Below are 18,668 nucleotides of genomic sequence, written 5' to 3' on the forward strand. Positions count from 1 at the left end.
TGGCCTGATTAGGGATCATCAGCCAATTATAGCTTGGTTTCTGTGACACAGACTGCCCGGGGCAACGCCTGGGCATACCATTCCTTCTTGGGGTGACATTCTGAAGTATACAAATAGCGATGCATAGAATGCTTGAATTAATCTCAGCAATGCCAAAAGCTGCGTTCCTCTTAAGGACATGAACTGTATGGTGACTTTCATTATTGTTTTCTTATAATGCATGGACAAACTGACACCATTCCCACAAACCATCTAAATCCCTAGAGTCTTGCTGTTTCATGTTGATGGCACACATGGATAATAAAAGCAGAATCTATACTACAAAATTAAACACACCAAAAATAGGTTAGTATTTTTTGCCAAAAGACAATAGGATTATTTTTATGTAAGTTAGATTTAAGAAATGTTTTGTCTTTCAAGTAGTGGCTAATACCTTGGTAAAAACATAAACAGGTTGGAATAAAAACCCCTTTCTGCTGAATACTTTTCATTTTGGAAAAACATACCAGAAGAAAGGAAATGGAGTTCCCATTTTCAATCCTTAAACCTCAGCTGCAATTAAACTTTGTGACCTGCCCTTCATTATGGCTACAAGCACTGAAACTTCACAAGCCAACTCTAATGGCTTATTACAGTTGAGCAGCTATATAATGTCTTTATTATAGGCAACTAGATGCCTATGATAAGGAAATTAGATACACGTTTTGTATACTTTTTATGCTAATATAATAAAGATAGTAGAGACAAGCTTCCTGTGAATGGTTTACAGGCTCCCATGTATCATAGCACTACAGCATATAGGGCCAGATGTATCAAAGGGTTTTACCCATTCTGTGTCAATATCAAAATGCTTTGATACATATCACCCATAGTTCTTTGATAATGATTTAGCCCATATCCTGTAACTAGGTAGGAGTAAACTACCCATCCAACAGGATTGAATCTTACCAGTATTGATTCAGAGTTTGATAAGAGAACATAAGATCTTGGCCCATACCAATGTAAATGTATGATAGGTAGTTATTGATATGCCACCTTGAAACTCTAGACTGTGAGGCGTTATATGACTAAATAAGTAATCTAGTCATATGTACATTAGCCTATAATTCCAAAAATATTGCCATAAAGATCTACTAGATCCTACATTTTGCGTATTTGAGTCATTATTCTTTCTTGTATCACCAAAATAAAGATGTTTCTTCTCATATTTCTTTGACTGATTTTGTCAGTAAGGAAGGCCTGCCCAGGTAATGTTAACAAAAGTGCATGCTAGGGCAAGTATGCTAGCCCACATACTTACTTGGATGTCAGATATTTGTGATTTTTAGATCCTAGCCTAGTTAATTTTTCTTCTGTTAATAATTAAGTCTTGGGGCACCCCTGTGCCTTATTTCAGTCTTAAAACAAAGCATAGAGGTAATCTTTAGAATTAGACTCTGCAACAAGTGTTTTTTTTTATTTCCCTCTTCTTCAGGATGCATCTTTTCCTTGCTTGAATTCAGGAAATTGGCCTACATTTGATGTATACAACCTTGATGCTCATCAAACTGGCAATACTTACACATGGAAGGAGTGTCAGCAACTTATCAGTGACAGGTCCTTCAAATCCACAATTATGCCTAATGTCCAAGTTTCAAAACGAAAAACAATTGTTTTCTTAATACGTTTGTAAGTCTCCGATTATTCATAGGTACCTAGCCCTTCCACTTATCTTATTATTTGTATTTTTACCTATGTATTAGTTGAGTTGCTCAAGCTTAAATTCAGAGGTGATATTAAACTACACAATGCATGGTAACAAAACACAGTTTTACGACGGAGTATGGGTGAGATTACAGAACATATACAATAGTGATTTAAAAACCAACAGTATCCAGTGCAGCTCAAGATTTCTTTTTTCTTGCCAGGCATTTAGGATTGACACGCAGACGTGTTCCATTTAGATTAACTATTCTTTTATTATTATTTTTAATTTGAAGAAGTACCTAACAGTCAAAATTACAAATCTGCACAGGTCATATATAGTGAGTACCAAGGTACAATCACAATTCAATCAGCTTTTATTTACTTAGCCCATGACATTAAATCTGTTTCCATTGTTCTAAAGGTCCCCATTTATCATACAGTTTTGCACTAGTCTTGTTGCCCTTTTGATTATTAATAACTACCTACATGAAGCAATACTTACATATTTGGTCCCACTATTGCACAATACATGGTGGATTCTTTCCCCATCATCAGCGAGCAACGCATAGTCTAGAAATTGTAATAGTAGTATTCACAAATTCTCGTTTAGGTATCCTAGTATCTGTATCTAACATCACACATAGATTTATCAATACTAAGTCAGTCGACAATATTCTAGATAAAATAGTCACATTTTTTGTCCAGAAGATCAGTAAATGTTAGCATTCTACAAACATATGTAAATCATCCTCTGTGTCTCTATAAAACCAATTGCATCTAGATTGTTCCAGTATTCTAAATGTATTTAACTTACCAGCTGTTTAATACAATCTATTGATGCACTTGTACTGTTGCAAGTTGACTTATTCTTATTGCTGTTTGAATTTCCTGTATATTTACTTATTGCTTAAGATCACCTGCCCAGTTTTGAGTAGTGCTACGTATTTCATCTTCAAATGATAAATACACTGTGGGGGTCATTCTGACCCTGGCGGTCGGTGACCGCCAGGGTCACCGACCACGGGAGCACCGCCAACAGGCTGGCGGTGCTCCGTCGAGCATTCTGACCGCGGCTGTTCAGCCGCGGTCAGAAACGGAAAATCGGCGGTCTCCCGCCGACTTTCCGCTGCTCGGGAGAATCCTCCATGGCGGCGGAGCGTGCTCCGCCGCCATGGGGATTCTGACACCCCCTACCGCCATCCTGTTCCTGGCGGGTCTCCCGCCAGGAACAGGATGGCGGTAGGGGGTGCCGCAGGGCCCCTGGGGGCCCCACTGTGTATTTCAGTGTCTGCAATGCAGACACTGAAATACGCAAAGGGTGCAAACTGCACCCGTCGTACATACCCACTCCGCCGGCTCCATTCGGAGCCGGCTTCCTCGTGGGGAGGGGTTTCCCGCTGGGCTGGCGGGCGGCCTCCTGGCGGTCGCCCGCCAGCCCAGCGGGAAAGCCTGAATGGCCTCCGCGGTCTTTCGACCGCGGAGCGGCCATATGGCGGTTCCCGCCAGGCGGGCGGCGACTGCCGCCCGCCGGCCTCGGAATCAGGCCTTGTATGTTTAACTTGCCCACTTGCTCACCTAATAATTCACGTAAAGTTATTGAAGTAGTGGTGGTATTGGCATTTATATACATTGTTTATTTATTTATCTGATTTGGATGGTTTGACAATCTGGTGTGGACACAGCTCTCCAGGATCCATATTGCATTGAACAATATACCGTAAAGTCCAGGAGTGTTCCTAATGCACTCTCTGAACATGGTGTTGACTGTGGAAGTAGTGATGTCCTCATTTAGTTAGGGGCAGAGGTGATTAAAGGAGATTTTGAATATTGTCAGGGAGGTCATATATCTTTTGTTTTAGCAAGAGTTCCAGTAAGAGAGTTCAGGAGGGAAACAGACCCGAATTTTGAGGCACACACATTAAGTTAAGTAGTTAGTTGTGAGAAATATTTAGATTGAAGTTGGAAGCAAAGGAAGTACATTGATATTGTCAAGACTATATGAGATTGATTTTTACAACACAGTAAGGAATTTATAGTAGCAGTTGGGAGCCTGCCTGCTTGATTGATGTAGTATCAGGAAAAAAGTAGTTTGGGAACTGTTGCACTGTCGATTTAACTAATGAATAGTCCTTTGCAGAATGCATTGCAAGGTGCAGGCAGATTTTGGGGTTGCTGCATAGGTACTGCTTATGTGAAAACTGAGGTTCATGCCAGAGGAAAGGGAGAACATTGTTTGAAGGTAAAGAGATGGACTGAAATGCTGTTGGTTCTTTTGGAAGAGGGTCTTGATGGTGCTTGGAACTGGGTAATCTGTGAAGTAGTGAGGCAGTACAAAATTAGGGATCTGCAAAGTGTTTTGTAGACTGACTGCATTTAGGAAAGTTCTAGAGTTTTTTATCCTTTTGAGAAGTTTCCAGAGCCTCCTGGTTTACCTTTGTCTATGGAAAGTTGTTCTCTTCACAGAAAGAATTTTCACCTGCACAGTGAGATAATTTTCCATCTAGTTGAACCTAGTGGAGCTGGAATATGTATGCTGGTTTACCTAATGTGATTCCTTCCTGTGCACAGTGATCTAGTGCGGGGGATGAACAATAAGGGCCTGATTCAAAAAGATTTGTGCATGGGTAGGTGTGCCAAGTCTTGTAGTGCTCCAAGTGTATTCTTACATTTCAGGCCAGGAGTACTGGTTTACTCCTGGAATTCAGGAGTAGGTGATGAGTAAATGACAGTCAGATCTTTATGAATCAGACCTTAATGTTCAATACAACGTATAGCTCAGAACCACGTTAGGTATTAAATAAGGATATACAACATACATGGTTGCAGTTGTGGTTAAGTAAAAAAAAAGCGCAAATATTTTCATGAACTTTTGCAATGGTTGCTAGGAAACTTTCTACAACCCTGTACAAAAGATGACCTTGAATTGATTCAATTAATAGGTGTGGCGGTAGAAAATTTGAGTCATCAGCAAATAGGACACATGCAGAACAGAAGAAAGGAGATGAAAAGTGAATGAAGATGCTGAGTAGCATTGATTTACTAGCTTAGAAGACAGACGAATCCTCTGACAGTGATGCCGAAATCCCTAACTCTTTATCTATGTAGGTGGAGCAGTCAAACATAATACCTATTATGAAAAGATAATTGTAGAGTTGAGAGGTTGTCATCAGAGGTGTAGATGAGCATTACTTGTTATTTTGTACTGGGTATTGATTGTTGAATGGTCACATTCTAGCTTCTGGCATCATAGAGCTTTTTCAAAATGGTGCAGATGAAAATAATGTATTATTAATACTACTAATGAAATGTTTTGAGCAGAAAATATGAGAAGGAAAACAAACATATAGGTTGTTTTTAAGTTATAACACTTTTAATTGTAACCATCAGTGTGTTAATCTCCACTAAAACAGGCTAATAATATGAAGAGCAGCCAGAAGGATCCAGAGCAATTCACAAAGATTAAAGAAGAAAATACTTTTTTTGGAAAGAACATAGACGGAGATGCAGAAAGAGGATCCAGGATAAGTAAGAAGCAAGGTGCTAGAGAGGAGATGAAAGAGATTCATCCGCGTGATGTTAGTGCATCTCTTATCACTTCAGACTATATGAGTAAAGAGTCCTATAAGGACCCAGTGAAGGACTCAACCAATAGTGATAATCAAATTATTACTCTTCAGCTAGTTAAATTGGTGGCAGAGGAGGACCATCTAAACATTGGGCAATTCACATTGCAACCAGACACAGGTGTGAGCGCGCCTGCGGATGGTTCTGACTGGCAATCATTGGGAGTAATCTGTCACCCTTTCCCCAACCATACCAACATGAGAGAGCTGAACATCACATTGGATAGGGATCCGGAGTTCCATGCAGTGCAACAGCCATGCAAAGGAGATGACCTTCAGCTACATCTGCCTGCCGGCAGTGGGGCACAGGCAGAGGAGAGCAATGTAATTGGGACTGAAATCTATGAGTTGCATGATGTGTCAGTGGAACTGGTGCAACTTCAAGGTTCACAAGAGATGATTGAGACACACGGTGGACCCAGCACCAATGATATCCATCCTGAGGGTGAAAGCTTGGAACTTGTTGAGGTGATTTAAAAAATTAATTTTATTATGTATTAGAATGCTGCTATTTAGCTCCTTCTGAGCACTGTATTGTAAAACTGTTACTCATATATTCATCCCATGAAAGTTAGATTGCTAGACACAGTGACACCATGAAAGCCAGCAAATACCTGCTAAGGTTAGCAAAGAAGTCAAATGCCAGACTCAAGACAACACATCACCCAAACCTTAAATGCTTATATTGTCTAACAAACAAGGAAGAGGTCCTATTTAAAGACCCAGACCTATTTTCACAAAATACCCCTAAAACGGCTGTTCCAGAACACCTTCCCTAAACATCCACTGTAAAGGACCAGCTAACTCTGTCTCTTTTCTCACTTCTCTAATTATCCTTATCGCACATTAGACTCACCGCTTCATTGATGATAGACTGATCTGATAAGAATTCTAGTCCCTCTCCTATGGATGGGTGCGACTGGAAAATGCAACTCAGGCCCCTCCACAGTCCTATTAATGCCTATGCTTTCTTGCTCAGTTCTTTCCTGCTACTTTGCTTTCCTTTTGAGTTTCCCATCTCATTCAAACTTTTGCCATGCACCGTCTTCATATGTTGGATCTTCTGAAATATAGGCAGGGATAATTCCTTAGCATCCTTGTTGACAAACATATTTTTGTTTGAGAAATTAAGATATGTTAGACAGATACAAATACAGAGTTCAAACCTCATTGCAGATTTGAATTCCGGCAAAGTCACTCAGTGTTTCACCCACTCAAGTTTGAATAAATTAGTTCTTTTGAGTAATTACAAAGCTGCGTTAGGAAGTATAATAAAAAAAAAGTATTATTAATGGTATTAGTCTAATGATCATGTCTAAGGTTATGTTAATATTAGTAATATTGCAAATAACAATAATAAAAACACCATATTTATCTTCATCTCTTTCCAACTCTTCTCATTATTATTGTTATTACATTATCTTTCACTGCCCTTATGACATATAAATACATGAACGCTTCATTAACATCATTATTATTATTAGTTTTTTAATGAACAATTTTATTGGTAGTTCAACTATTGCCATTCAAATTGGGAGATCGTACGAGCAACATTCCTAGTCATCAAAAGATAACTTGTTAGCTTTGGTAGGCCTGCAGAAAGACACCTGGGTAATATCCCCAGAGCTCATTTAATTTAAAATATAGACAACTCTGACTTCAGTTTACACAGTCAGATTGCCATCATCTCCCTTCAACCGTGCTTCATTTTTTTACAGCAGTTCCGTGGATCCACCGTGACTCAGCTCGTAAAATAAAAAAAAAAGCTTTTTAGCCCTTTGGGACCCACTCACCAGAGCTAAGGGGTCTGGGTCCGTACCCTGGCCCCATTTCTTTTTTTTAAACTTTTTTTTTTTTTGGGACTGGGCTTCAGCTGAGTCCCAAGATGGCTGACAACACTTCACCGACTTTTGTTGTTGAAGTGTTCTCAGCCAATCAGATATCTGCACGAGATCGGGAGGGGTCGCAAATTTGTCACTTCCCTAGATATACAAATTTGTATTTTCTTTAATTCCTTTAAAACAACTCAACGGAATTACACCAAAACAAAGAAGCACTCTTTCTGGACCAGGACCTACATTCCTGCCAAATTTGGTGTAATTGCGTCATGTAGTTTTGTGCTATCACTGTTCAAAATCCCTATGGAAAAATTATTGGGGAAAATGTGCTTTGGGATCCCCCCTTTTTCTCGGCAGCCCTCTAGAAAATTTCCAGGCAGCAGCTGATGGGACTGACAAATTTCTTTGGAAAGTTTTGTGAAGATTCGTCAAGCGGTGTAAAAGATATAGGCAAGTAAAAAACACTTTTTATACAGAAACTAGGTCCTAGTTAAAATTATTTCTTGATGCTTTTGGGCTGCCGGTCTTGTTCATGGGCATTGTAATTCATTTTTGCCATTGTTTTGATAAAAAAGCTCCGGGACAGTCACATACCTAAGTCACTTTGAGTCCTGTAGATTCCTGGGGCAAGTATATTATGAAATTGCTTCAGTTCACAATTCCAAATCAAACACTAATAAAACATTGGTGCTGTGATGGATTACATGTGACTGGATAACCCAATGCCAATACTTTCATGATGATACTTTAGTCTACATTTCCCTACAGTACAGTGAGAGGACGATTTCACGATCTTATCCTTGCCCAAGTTTTTCAATTAACTCTGGGATATAGGTTTTATGGTGTCAGTATATATTCAGCATCACCATCTAGGAGGTTATTGAGAGGACACTTTCTGGAGCTTTAACTTGCCTATTATTTTTAGTGGATTCTGGGATGTGCAGCTCATAATGCATGATTTAGCACTGTGAAATCCTAACATTGCGGTTCTTCTGGTGTCATTTGGGAGAACACAACAATATTTAAGTCACTTTACCTTATGTTACATAGGAGATTGTATTTCATATGTCTAAATTGTCCCATTCTACTGAATTCTGGAAAAAGTAGTTCATCATTTTTTTGCTCTGTTTTTTCACAGTGAAATAACAACATTGGATTGCTTCTGAACGTAGCAATATTTAAATTCCGTTGTCATATTGTGATTCAGAATTAAGTCAATTGTGATTTCCCTCACCAGCTGATTACTCCATCATTGTTTATTGTTGCATTTCTTATTATTTACAACTCCTAATTTTTAAGTATTTCTCTTTCTTACCAATAGTGTGTGTCTGCCATGGTTGTAAACAACTTGAGGTATCTAAAATCCATTGTTGCAAGTCTTCTCTTTCTTACACTTCCTTTTCAATTGCGGCCTAATTCTCTTGCCAGTAGAGCGTGTCTGTCATGGTTCTAAACAACCTGAGGTATCTAAATCCCATTGCGATCTACAATCTGTCCACCTCCCTGTTCTTCTCCCGCACTGAAAGGAAAAAATACTAAATTCAGACTTATTGGAAAACCAAACTGATAACTGTCCAAAAGGGTTTAAGTATGAACATTGTTCTAGGGCTTTTGTTCTGAGAATCACAAATACATGGAAGGAGATTGTATGCGGAGAGTGACAATTCCACTCAAAAACCTCAGACCATAGTATTGACTTGCAAACTGCTCTTTAGCAAAGCAAATTGGGAAACTGTTCAAAGGTACAACATTTACTTATACGTTCTCTAGCCATGGTATATACAAATCATTTGAACATCTTTGGGAAATGAGGAGAGAAAATTCATATTTCTTAATACGACAAATACGTAATCCCACACAACAGATTTGGATGCATGTTCAGAATTGGAAAGCAAGACAGTCACGTTCATCCAGTGACCCATTCCCCTGCTGTCTCTGGGACATCAAAGACGTTGACCTTGGAATTGAAGATGAGTTTTGATTTGACCTGGATCAGAAGTTTGGAGGTTTTGTTTAACGCTTAGAAAGTATTCTGCTGCCGAGTCAGATGTGTGTAACCAATGAAGATCATAATATGAAGGAACTCACAAAGGACTTGCCTCTGGATATGGATTGCCTTAAACGCTGTATGTCTGTCATTATAATCAAGGAGTCTTGCAATCAGAGGCCTCAAAGGGACCTGGGAGAGGACACTACAGTAGTGCATGATGAACTTGCCACCTCTACAAATTAAGATTATTCTTCGATGGTACCAATATGTGTTGGCAAGCTTCTAAAAACCTCTTAGCTTGAGATCTAATCACCCTTTAGGAACATCTGCAGTAGTTTTATTACAACTGGACCTCCCCTCTCTACTCACAACCCATTTATTAAGGGTGCCAGCAAGGCAGACAGCCATTGTCATGAGCTCTCTGACATGGCCTCCAGATCAGATATTTGACTGTCTGAATCAGTGTCTGTGACAGCTGTGTTCCTTAGATCCTGGTGCAGCAGTGCTCATTGTATGATGGACCCATGCATGGAGGAACAACGCATCCCTTAACAACGTGGTCGGAACCACAACCGTGTTGTTTCCACACATGACTTTACCATGCATGCCTTTACAACGAATTTTGTTGTAAAAGAATGCCTAGTAAAGGCATGTGTGGAAACAGCATGCAAAACAGCATGTGTGGTTCTTTCATGCAACCCTTGACCCCTCCCAAAACTACCCCCTCCTCTAAAACAAAAACTACCCTGACACCCCCACCATTCCTGAGCCCTAAAAAAAAATAATGATCCTGCCCCCACCCCGCCCCTAAAAACTAAAGTACCCGACCCCCACCCGCCATGAGCCCTTAAAAAAAAAAAACTTATCTCAACCCCCACCCATATAACCTAAATTACCCCGACCCCCCGCCCACCCTTAAAAAAACTATGACCCCCCCACCCCTGTGCCTAAAAACTAAAGTACCCCAACACCCCCAATCCACCGTAAGCCCTAAATGCAACCCCACCGCTAAAAACTACCCACCAACCCTGCCCCAACCCCACTTACTTCACCATGTCCTCTTCTCTCCTCCCTCCTCCCGCCCTTCCTTCAACCTTCCCCCACCCCTTTAAAAATAAATACCCCGCCCCACCCTAAGCCCTAAAAAAAATGCCCAAACCCCCCACTCCTACCCCTAAAAAGAAAAAAAAGCCCGACCCACCACCCTAAGCCCTAATATAAATACCCAAACCCCCATCCCCGCCCCTCAAAAAAAAAAAATAGCCGACCCCCCCACACCAATCCCTTAATCCACCCCCTACCGCTGTCCCAGACCCATAGACCTCACTGCATCCTCTGCGTCCTCTCCCGAACAACTCATGGCTTTTTCTGTGCCTTAACCACGCACATGCGTAGTTTAGCACATGCGTGGTTAAGACACAGAAAAAGCCATGTGTTGTTCTGGCATACGTGGTTATGATTGCGTAGGAAACGTCCTCATTGTTAAGGATGCATGGTTAAGGACGTTTCCCAGCAGTGCTACATACACCCCAACCTCCCCAATCCTCACTTAGAGCACTGCACATACATTATAACATCATCTGCTTTGAGGAGGTCAGCAATCCAGCCTAATCCACTGCCAACATTGAGAAACCCTCGAAAAGAGGAAGCAATTTATCCAGCTTCCATAGGATGGGGCAGAGACCAGATTTGTCCTTGGTCATGGTCTTTTAGTTCGTATGACAATGAGTGGATGCAGCGGAGCAAAGTAAACTTCTCACAGTCTTCTGCTGAACGTCATCAGGTAATGGGCATTCCACACAAAGCCAGGACTAAGGAACAGAACATAACTGGACCTGCAGTACACTGTCCAATGTACCTCAGCCCTTTCTATCCATCAGTCCAATTCTTGCAGCCTTCAGAACAGGCACAGGTTTCTAGCTTTGCCACTACTCGCACCTTGGCTCACCAAATACCCTTATGTTAGTTAGATGGCTTATCGCAGGAGTGTAAGTGAGATCCAAGGCAGTGGTCAGTTCTGGCACTACTTGCCTCCTACAGCTCCCTTCGAGTTCCCAGACAACAATTTTGGTCACAATAATGCTCATTTATATCCATCATACTCCATACTCTATCTTTGACTCACGGCATTGTCTCTCTTCCCGTGTTTCACCAATACAGTCCACAATTAAGTCACTAGTAGTGTTGGTATCACTCGCAGGATTGTTTTAAGTCCTAATCCTTCCTCTATGTGTGCTTCTCTGTCATTGTGTGAAGTCTGCCAGTGAGTCATGCGGACTATGTCAAGCAGGGTGGAGAAGGAAACTTTGACAACAACGGCTGGCAGCCCCCTTTGTGTTTAGAAGCCTGGTGTATGGGTATATCCTGGTGTGTTCTTTCACAATGCTTTGCTTTGTTGGTAGTGTCTAGAAGATGATCCCGCTTAGAATTTAAACCAGTCCAGTCGCATGCCAAGGCTGGCCATTCGCCATCCTGTCACTTCTAGTTGCACAACTGTGCGTACCTCTCACTGCCAAAGCGGAACTCAGTGCCCAAGAACACACCATACCAGGGATTTGAGGTTAGAAGATGGTGTTCGGGTCCGGGAACACCAGGGGATTTTGCCACATTAACTACAGGTATGCCCCTGATCTTCAGCTTCCCCAAGCTGCGGTGCACCAGTCACCAACCTGATGGGGGAAGGGTCCCAGTCCACAACCCACATGGCTCCTGCTACAGTTCGAGTTTTGAGTAAGTCCGGTCTCTCTCATGCCCGACTATCTAGATTGTTTTACTGCTCCAGCAACTACTAAGACCCTTCCCGCTTGTGTTTCATTGGGCCACTTCCAAAGTGAGGCATTCCACTACTCAGTCACCTTAGGTACCACATCAACGGGCTCTTCTATGTTTCTGCAGGCAATGGCGCCTCACATACTCCAGGCAGAAAGTGCAGGGGACCGGAAGTCAGACGTGCATTTCACTGTTCAATGCACCATGCAGCTGGTCACTTAGTGCACCCAAGTCGTGCTATTGTGAACAGCCACCAGCCGTGCCAACCAAGCACCAGTATGAAGAATCTGCCACCAGGGAAGCCCCAGGTTACACCATTATTCTTCACCTTTGGTTTCTCAGAGTATTCCCCATGGCTCTGTACTAATGCCAAAAGTATAAAATAATGCTATGAGTAATGGTATGAGTATAGTAATGCAGTCATGTCTGGAGAATGAAACAGGATAATTCAGGATTATGAAACTTCTGTGCAGCACTCTTAGAAAGCATGTGTTGCCTTGTTAATTAAGCACGCCCCAATTCTTATTAATATTGGTGATAATAATAATAATAATAATTTGAATGCCTTCGAGTCTCATGTGGTGCTTTGATCATTTGAAGTACAAAACTGCTTAACCATTAAAGATTAACATTGCCATATATACAGTCACTAGAAAACTTGTCAACAAAAGCCGGAAAAGAGCATATCATACACAGGGTTCCATTTAAGCAGCCAAGCTTTCTGGCCAGAATAACCCAGGCAGAATACCAAAAAGCACCCTATCCCTTGACGACTCCAGAATGATGTGAGGCAAGGCTTAGAACATGGAAATCAATTGCATTGTTTTATCCCTAAGTGTGAGGAAGTTTTGGACCATGTTTGTCCTAACTAGCTTTTTGTAATTATTAGGTGTGCCAAAATGGAGCTGGTGATGACAAGGGCCCACAGAAGGTTGTTTTTGTGGAGAACATTAACGACGTTTCACAATTTAAGAAAACGAAAAGGATGAGTCGATTGGAAGGAGAGGAGCCTCTGACAATATTTATGTCCAGTAAAACACAAGAAGAAATATTGTCTTCAGAAAAAACTGTTGAAAAACCTGAGGACCCCAATGGTCATCTGGCAAACGGAACGTCTGGAAAAGGTAACAAGATCATTATGTTTGGTTAACCAGAACAACATCTTATACAGTCAGCTAAAGCAAATGGTTTAGGTCTGTGTTAAGCACTTATGAGTCAACCAGTCTTCTGTCTTTTCTAAATGCTCACCTGGGACAATCAGTCAGTGACATTGACCATTTAAATGCATATTTGATATATCTTTGTGGCTGTTTTAGTTAGCCCACCATTAATATCTTTGGTAGAGCAAATCACAGTGTTGTTATCTGCAACGACCAGAAGGCTGTCCTACAGATCCCCGCTCTCACTGGATGTTCAAGGGTTGCCTTCCACTTGGTAAATCCATTCCTGTTATCTGTGAACTAATTTACCCTATCTTTACATTATTAAAGGATTGCAGGACACAGACATTTTCCATAACCATATAGCGGTATGAAGCTTACTGAGACACCTGTACAGGACTTGCTATGCACTGTAATGTCCTTCATCATTTTATATCCAGTGCTGTAGAAAAGGCAGTTGCAGAAGTGAGTGCCTGACTTTTTATAGAATCTAAGAGGAACTGTGCTGCACAGATGTGTAATGATGTCTGTGTACTGCAAGCAGCACAGATATGCTTCAGACACAGACTTGAGCATCAGTTTTTCAAACTCAGAGGGAAGGTTTGTTCTCTTTGTTGTCGCTCAGATAGATTCCATTGTGACACCGCTGCTCCCTTGTTATAATTTAAGAAGACTGGTAATTTGTCATTATTATAGACTCGTTCACAATGTGCCTGCAATAAGTAAGCAAATACAATTATTTTATGTAGCGATAGGAGGCTCCTTTACATATATATCATGGGCCTCCTGAGAAGCCCCTTGGTAGCCACCTTTACATTCAATAACATTTGCAGTTGTAATATATTGGAGTGCATAAACGTAATTAACCCTTTCTCTAGGGGTAGCCAAATAGTATATATATTGTCTAATAAGCACAGCTGTTATTAATTTATTGTACGTCATGTTCTATAAATTGACATGATGCCACCCCAAGTTATATTCCTATTCCATGAGGAACAATTATAAGTACATTTAGAGATTGTTTTCCAAATGTATAAACCCCCATGCTTAATGACAATCAGACATATTAATGTAATCGCACATCAAGATTGTTTTAATCTCAATTTGAGTTGTAATTTGAGTTTGTATTATGCAGCATGCCTTGCATGTGACTGCCGTATTGGTGTGTGGGCTGGCTCTTTTAAAGGGCTGCTGGCCACCACCCTTGAAAAGTTGTGATGACAAACCCATGTGCTAGATTCTTTCCCTTGTCAACCATTCATGTTGATTGTTTTAGTGGTACTGCTTTTAGTCAGCTTCCCGATGGCTGGTAGGGAAATCGCTGGGTTAGTGGCTCCTGGGACAGTAAACATAATTAAGCAGGACGCTATTAGGCGACTTCGTGTTAATCATAAAGGCTTGCTTTTGCTTATATCTGACTGCTCCTTTGGTACGTACATGCTGAAAGCATAGGCCAGCATTTCCTAAATGTTGGGTTTTCTAACACATCACAACCCAACAGAAAATCGAACATCAGGAGAATAATAATGGCAAAATAATGGATCTTACTTCTTCCTCATGATTAAGTTACATGTTTTTTAATTCTAACACTTCTTTCACTGTCTGTTGACTCAAGGCAACATGTCTGAAGTGTTTTTAATTTGAATCTTAAATTTCTGTTTTCTAGTAACATCAGTCTTAGGACCAACACTTTTTTTTAACTCTTTGCTTGACAGATTAACTGTCCACAAATGTCTGAATTTAGATAATTGAAATAAAATCACTGTATTTTGAATTTAAGAAAATAAGTTGTTTTCTTTCTGAGGAAAATCCCCCAAATCAGCCTCACCTTAATATTTCAAGCTAAAAATGTTTTGTTAATAGAGGAAGTGCTTGGCTATGTATTTTTATTTGCTTTTCAGTCTATCACCAGTTTGGATTCTGAAAACGTGTTGAAACCCTTTCACTATCTAAAAATTTAAATCAGTCCCTCAGTCATTTCATACCTATAAGCTTGACATCAGCTCCTATTGCCTAATGCGCACAGCCCCTTCTGTGAACAGCAGAATAGAAAAGACATGGTAAGAATCAAGATATGAAGTTTAACCTTGTGTTGAAGTGTTTAGGGTCATGTTTACTGGTGATCAGTAATGGGACATCCTGTAAAAACTGGCAGGTGTCCAACTCTTACTTTCTGCGGTTTCATTTTAGTGGTGGCACAACTGTCTTGTTTCCCATAGCCGAGGGTCACTCAACTCTATAGTCAGAAAGCCTTCACGGCAGGCAAGCTGCCTCACAACCACCAGCTCTGTGGTGTTAAAGGTCTACTCTGTTGGGGAGCCTGCTTTTGTTTTTATCTGCGCACACCTGCCAGGAATGACACAGGAATAATTTGTACTGTCCCCTAAATCTTGGGAGAAAACTCCCAAAGTGACAGACACTATTATATTTTATTATTGAACCCCCCACATAGGGCTTGTCTGTAAGAAACAAAAAAATACTGGTCAGTTCATGGTGCCTGTGAGACATGGAGTTATTGGTTGACTGGGATCTTTAGTCCTGGTCATGCAGCAGCCACAATTCTTGTCAGGGTAAGGTACAAGGAAACCTCAAATTAACCTGTGCTTATCCCCCTGGTAGCTTGCCCTGAGCAGTCAGGTTTAACTTAGAGGCATTGTCTAAAGTATTTGTGCAACACTTCCTACAGTAAAACAGTGAAAGACCACACAAAAAGCTCCCACACCAGGTTAGAACAAAACAATGGAACTGAATGTGATTAATAAAATAAGACCAAAAGGACAAAGAATTGGAGTTATGGATTCTTAAAGGATAAAGTGTAAAATAGTGCCTAAATATAGAAAGCTCGAACCGTACCTATCTGGTCATGCTGGACCAGGTCAAAGTCAAAAGTTCAGTCCAAGCGCGATGGAGCACAGGTTAGATTCCATCCCAGATTAGTCCTACTGAAGGTTTATCTTCTCAAGTTTGGTGCCAAGAGTCCTGTTTGCATTGGAGAGGGTCGCAGGGAGCAAGGAAAGCATCGTAGGTGCCTGTCGGCATGGTTTGAAGAGCAGGCTAGGCTCTGTAAACAGGCAGGCTGGAGTATCGCATTAGTGGTCCTCGTGGGCTGTAAATGCAGCTGTGCGAAGAGACAGGCTGGTGGTGGATCACTCTGATTTTCAGTCCAAGCAGCCGGTCTTGGTGTGAAAGGGCCTGCTGGTTGTCACCAAGAGCCCAAAAGCTTGATTTAACACCCCGTTAACCACACCAATGTCCAGAACTTGAGAGGCACACTTGGGGGTCAGGAATCCACTGTAGCTGGATCCAGAAGCTGTTTGGGAAGCCTTTTATTTCTCAGATGCACAAACCAGGAGGCCAGTAGATTAGCCCTTGGAGTCACACTGGGTTCCTGGTTTCAAGATGAAGTTGAGGTCTAGTTCTTCTTCCCCAGGCAAGAGGGCAGCAGGTCAGCACAGCAAAGCAGCAGTTCCTTTAGAGCAGCCGTCCAGCAGAGTGGCAGTCCTTGTAGCCATACAGCAGTCTTTCTTCCTGCCACATTTCCAGAAGTGTACTGAAGAGTTGGTTTCTGAGGTACTACTTTTATAGCCTGGTGTCCTGGTTCTGGAAGGTGGGAGAAGCTTCTAGAGAGTGGTTAAAATAGCTTGGGATTTCCAGTAGACGTTGAGCTGGGCACAGGCCTGGCTCCAAGATTTCTGAAGTTACAGTGCAGGGTCATTAGGCCCTTTGTATTAAGTCAGAGCACAGGCTAATGAGTTGTAAGTAGGTCTGTGCTCTGCTCCACCCACTACCCCATCCTGCAGGTAGATGGCCATGGCAGGCATACCTAGTCCTTCTAATGTGTGATTGTCTTGAGGAATTCACAAAGTCTAACTGTCAGCTAAACCTGGACATGGGACCCAGAGACAGGCTGCAGACACCAAATGGCTAAGGCGAGAAAATGCCAGCGTTCTAAAAGTGAATTTTCAGGACCACAGTTAATAATCTGACTTCACCATAACTTACTATTTTAAAATGTGATTCCAGAGAATTCAAACAGGAACTGGTGATCTCTTTCTATTTGGAAATTTAACATATAAAATTGGATAAGGCAACTCAAATGCTATACTATGGGAGAGATAGGCCTTGTAGTAGTGAAAAATGAATGTAAGAGTTGTTCACTACGAGGTCATGTAGAACGTAAGCGTACATGTTCTTCTTTTTCAAAACATCATCATCATTATATAAATCGTTATTTGGATAAAAGAAATCCATAAAAGAATCACAAGATAAAATACAGTAAAATACAACTCACTATCACAATAAATCATAAATGTTAAAAGCATTAAAAATAGCAGAACCAAGTCTACATCAAGAGTCAAGATCCATGTGGGGAGTATCACTATAAACATATATGCAGATCAATGGTATATAGAAAAACATCTAATTTGAGGTTATTAGCATTAGTCATAATCTGGCATCCCCGGCCAGCCCACCTTATGATATCATGATTTTCTCACAATTTAAACATCTGAATACAGTGGCGAATAATAATATGTGCAATACTCACAATCTACAAATCCTTTAAAATTCAAAGACAATATTAAAAAGACAGGACATATGCAATAGTGCAAAAATGACAATATATCTCTTGATAAAGAAAAAAATCAACATTCATTAGTAAAACACTGGTAAATATATTCGGGGTACAGTCAAAGTCACCTCATTATTCGACCTCATATGTTAAGTCTTCTAAATGTGGATAAGGTTTATTTCTATTAATAGCAATAAAAATAAAAATAGAGACTGCGTAACATAAGCCTACATTACTAATTTTGCAAATAAAATTGAAGGCATCCTCGTAATGGATACATTTTTCAGGTATAAATAACGGTTGTAAAACTCGTATTCTTATGTCCCTATTAAACTATGCAAAAAAGAATAAAGGCAGTGTCGACTGGGAAGATTTACCATTGCATGGGCATTTAGGTAACTTAGAAGCCCATGCTTCCATTTTAGGGAAAGTTACCATAAATTGCTAAGGACCTATCTCGAATCGTGTCAGATAAAATCTATGTTGCATATTTGGCACGATAAACAGATAGCTTTAAATTCTTGTTGAACATGACCTGAACAATAACTATGCACAGTCACCTTAGACCTTTTTCTATTTTCCCTTTCGGCCTCTCTGTTTCATGTAAAGACCGCTTTCAGTTCTTTCTTGCTGTAACATAAAACACTAACAGGATTTCCTAAACTAATATTCACATCCTCCTCTTTTAAGAGACTATTCACATACTCCAGCCATGTAATTTTCTGTCAATGCTTGAATTTTAGACATCTCTTTGGTAAACGTGGTGTCTATTTTGCTCCTTGTGCTGTGCCAACGTGTAATCAGACTTATCTGCATGATATCTTCTAGAAGAAGGGCAGCCAATTCGTTATGTACAATATAAGTAGAAATTGAGCTGGGCATGGGCAAAAGTCTACAGAAAAAAACGATTCTCCTATGACTGTAGGGATGAACAATTTGCCATACCCACAAAGGGGCCCCATAGCTGATGCTAGTTAAATATTTACCTTTATACAATATCAGTAATTCTCTAATAGGCTTATTTCCAATTTT

General features: G+C 40.7%; 1 protein-coding gene across 1 annotated transcript in view; it reads left to right on the forward strand.

Moving 5' to 3' along the window:
• Positions 1-18,668, forward strand: part of CTCFL (CCCTC-binding factor like) — a 197,308-nt gene that overhangs the window by 29,341 nt on the left and 149,299 nt on the right. The window contains exons 2-3 of the mRNA XM_069201618.1: positions 5,097-5,777; positions 12,796-13,030. Coding sequence (XP_069057719.1) covers positions 5,097-5,777; positions 12,796-13,030 — 916 coding nt within the window. The remainder of the gene's footprint in view (positions 1-5,096; positions 5,778-12,795; positions 13,031-18,668) is intronic.

The sequence above is a fragment of the Pleurodeles waltl genome, chromosome 7, assembly GCF_031143425.1.
Source record: "Pleurodeles waltl isolate 20211129_DDA chromosome 7, aPleWal1.hap1.20221129, whole genome shotgun sequence".
In the NCBI taxonomy this organism is placed as follows: Eukaryota; Metazoa; Chordata; class Amphibia; order Caudata; family Salamandridae; genus Pleurodeles; species Pleurodeles waltl.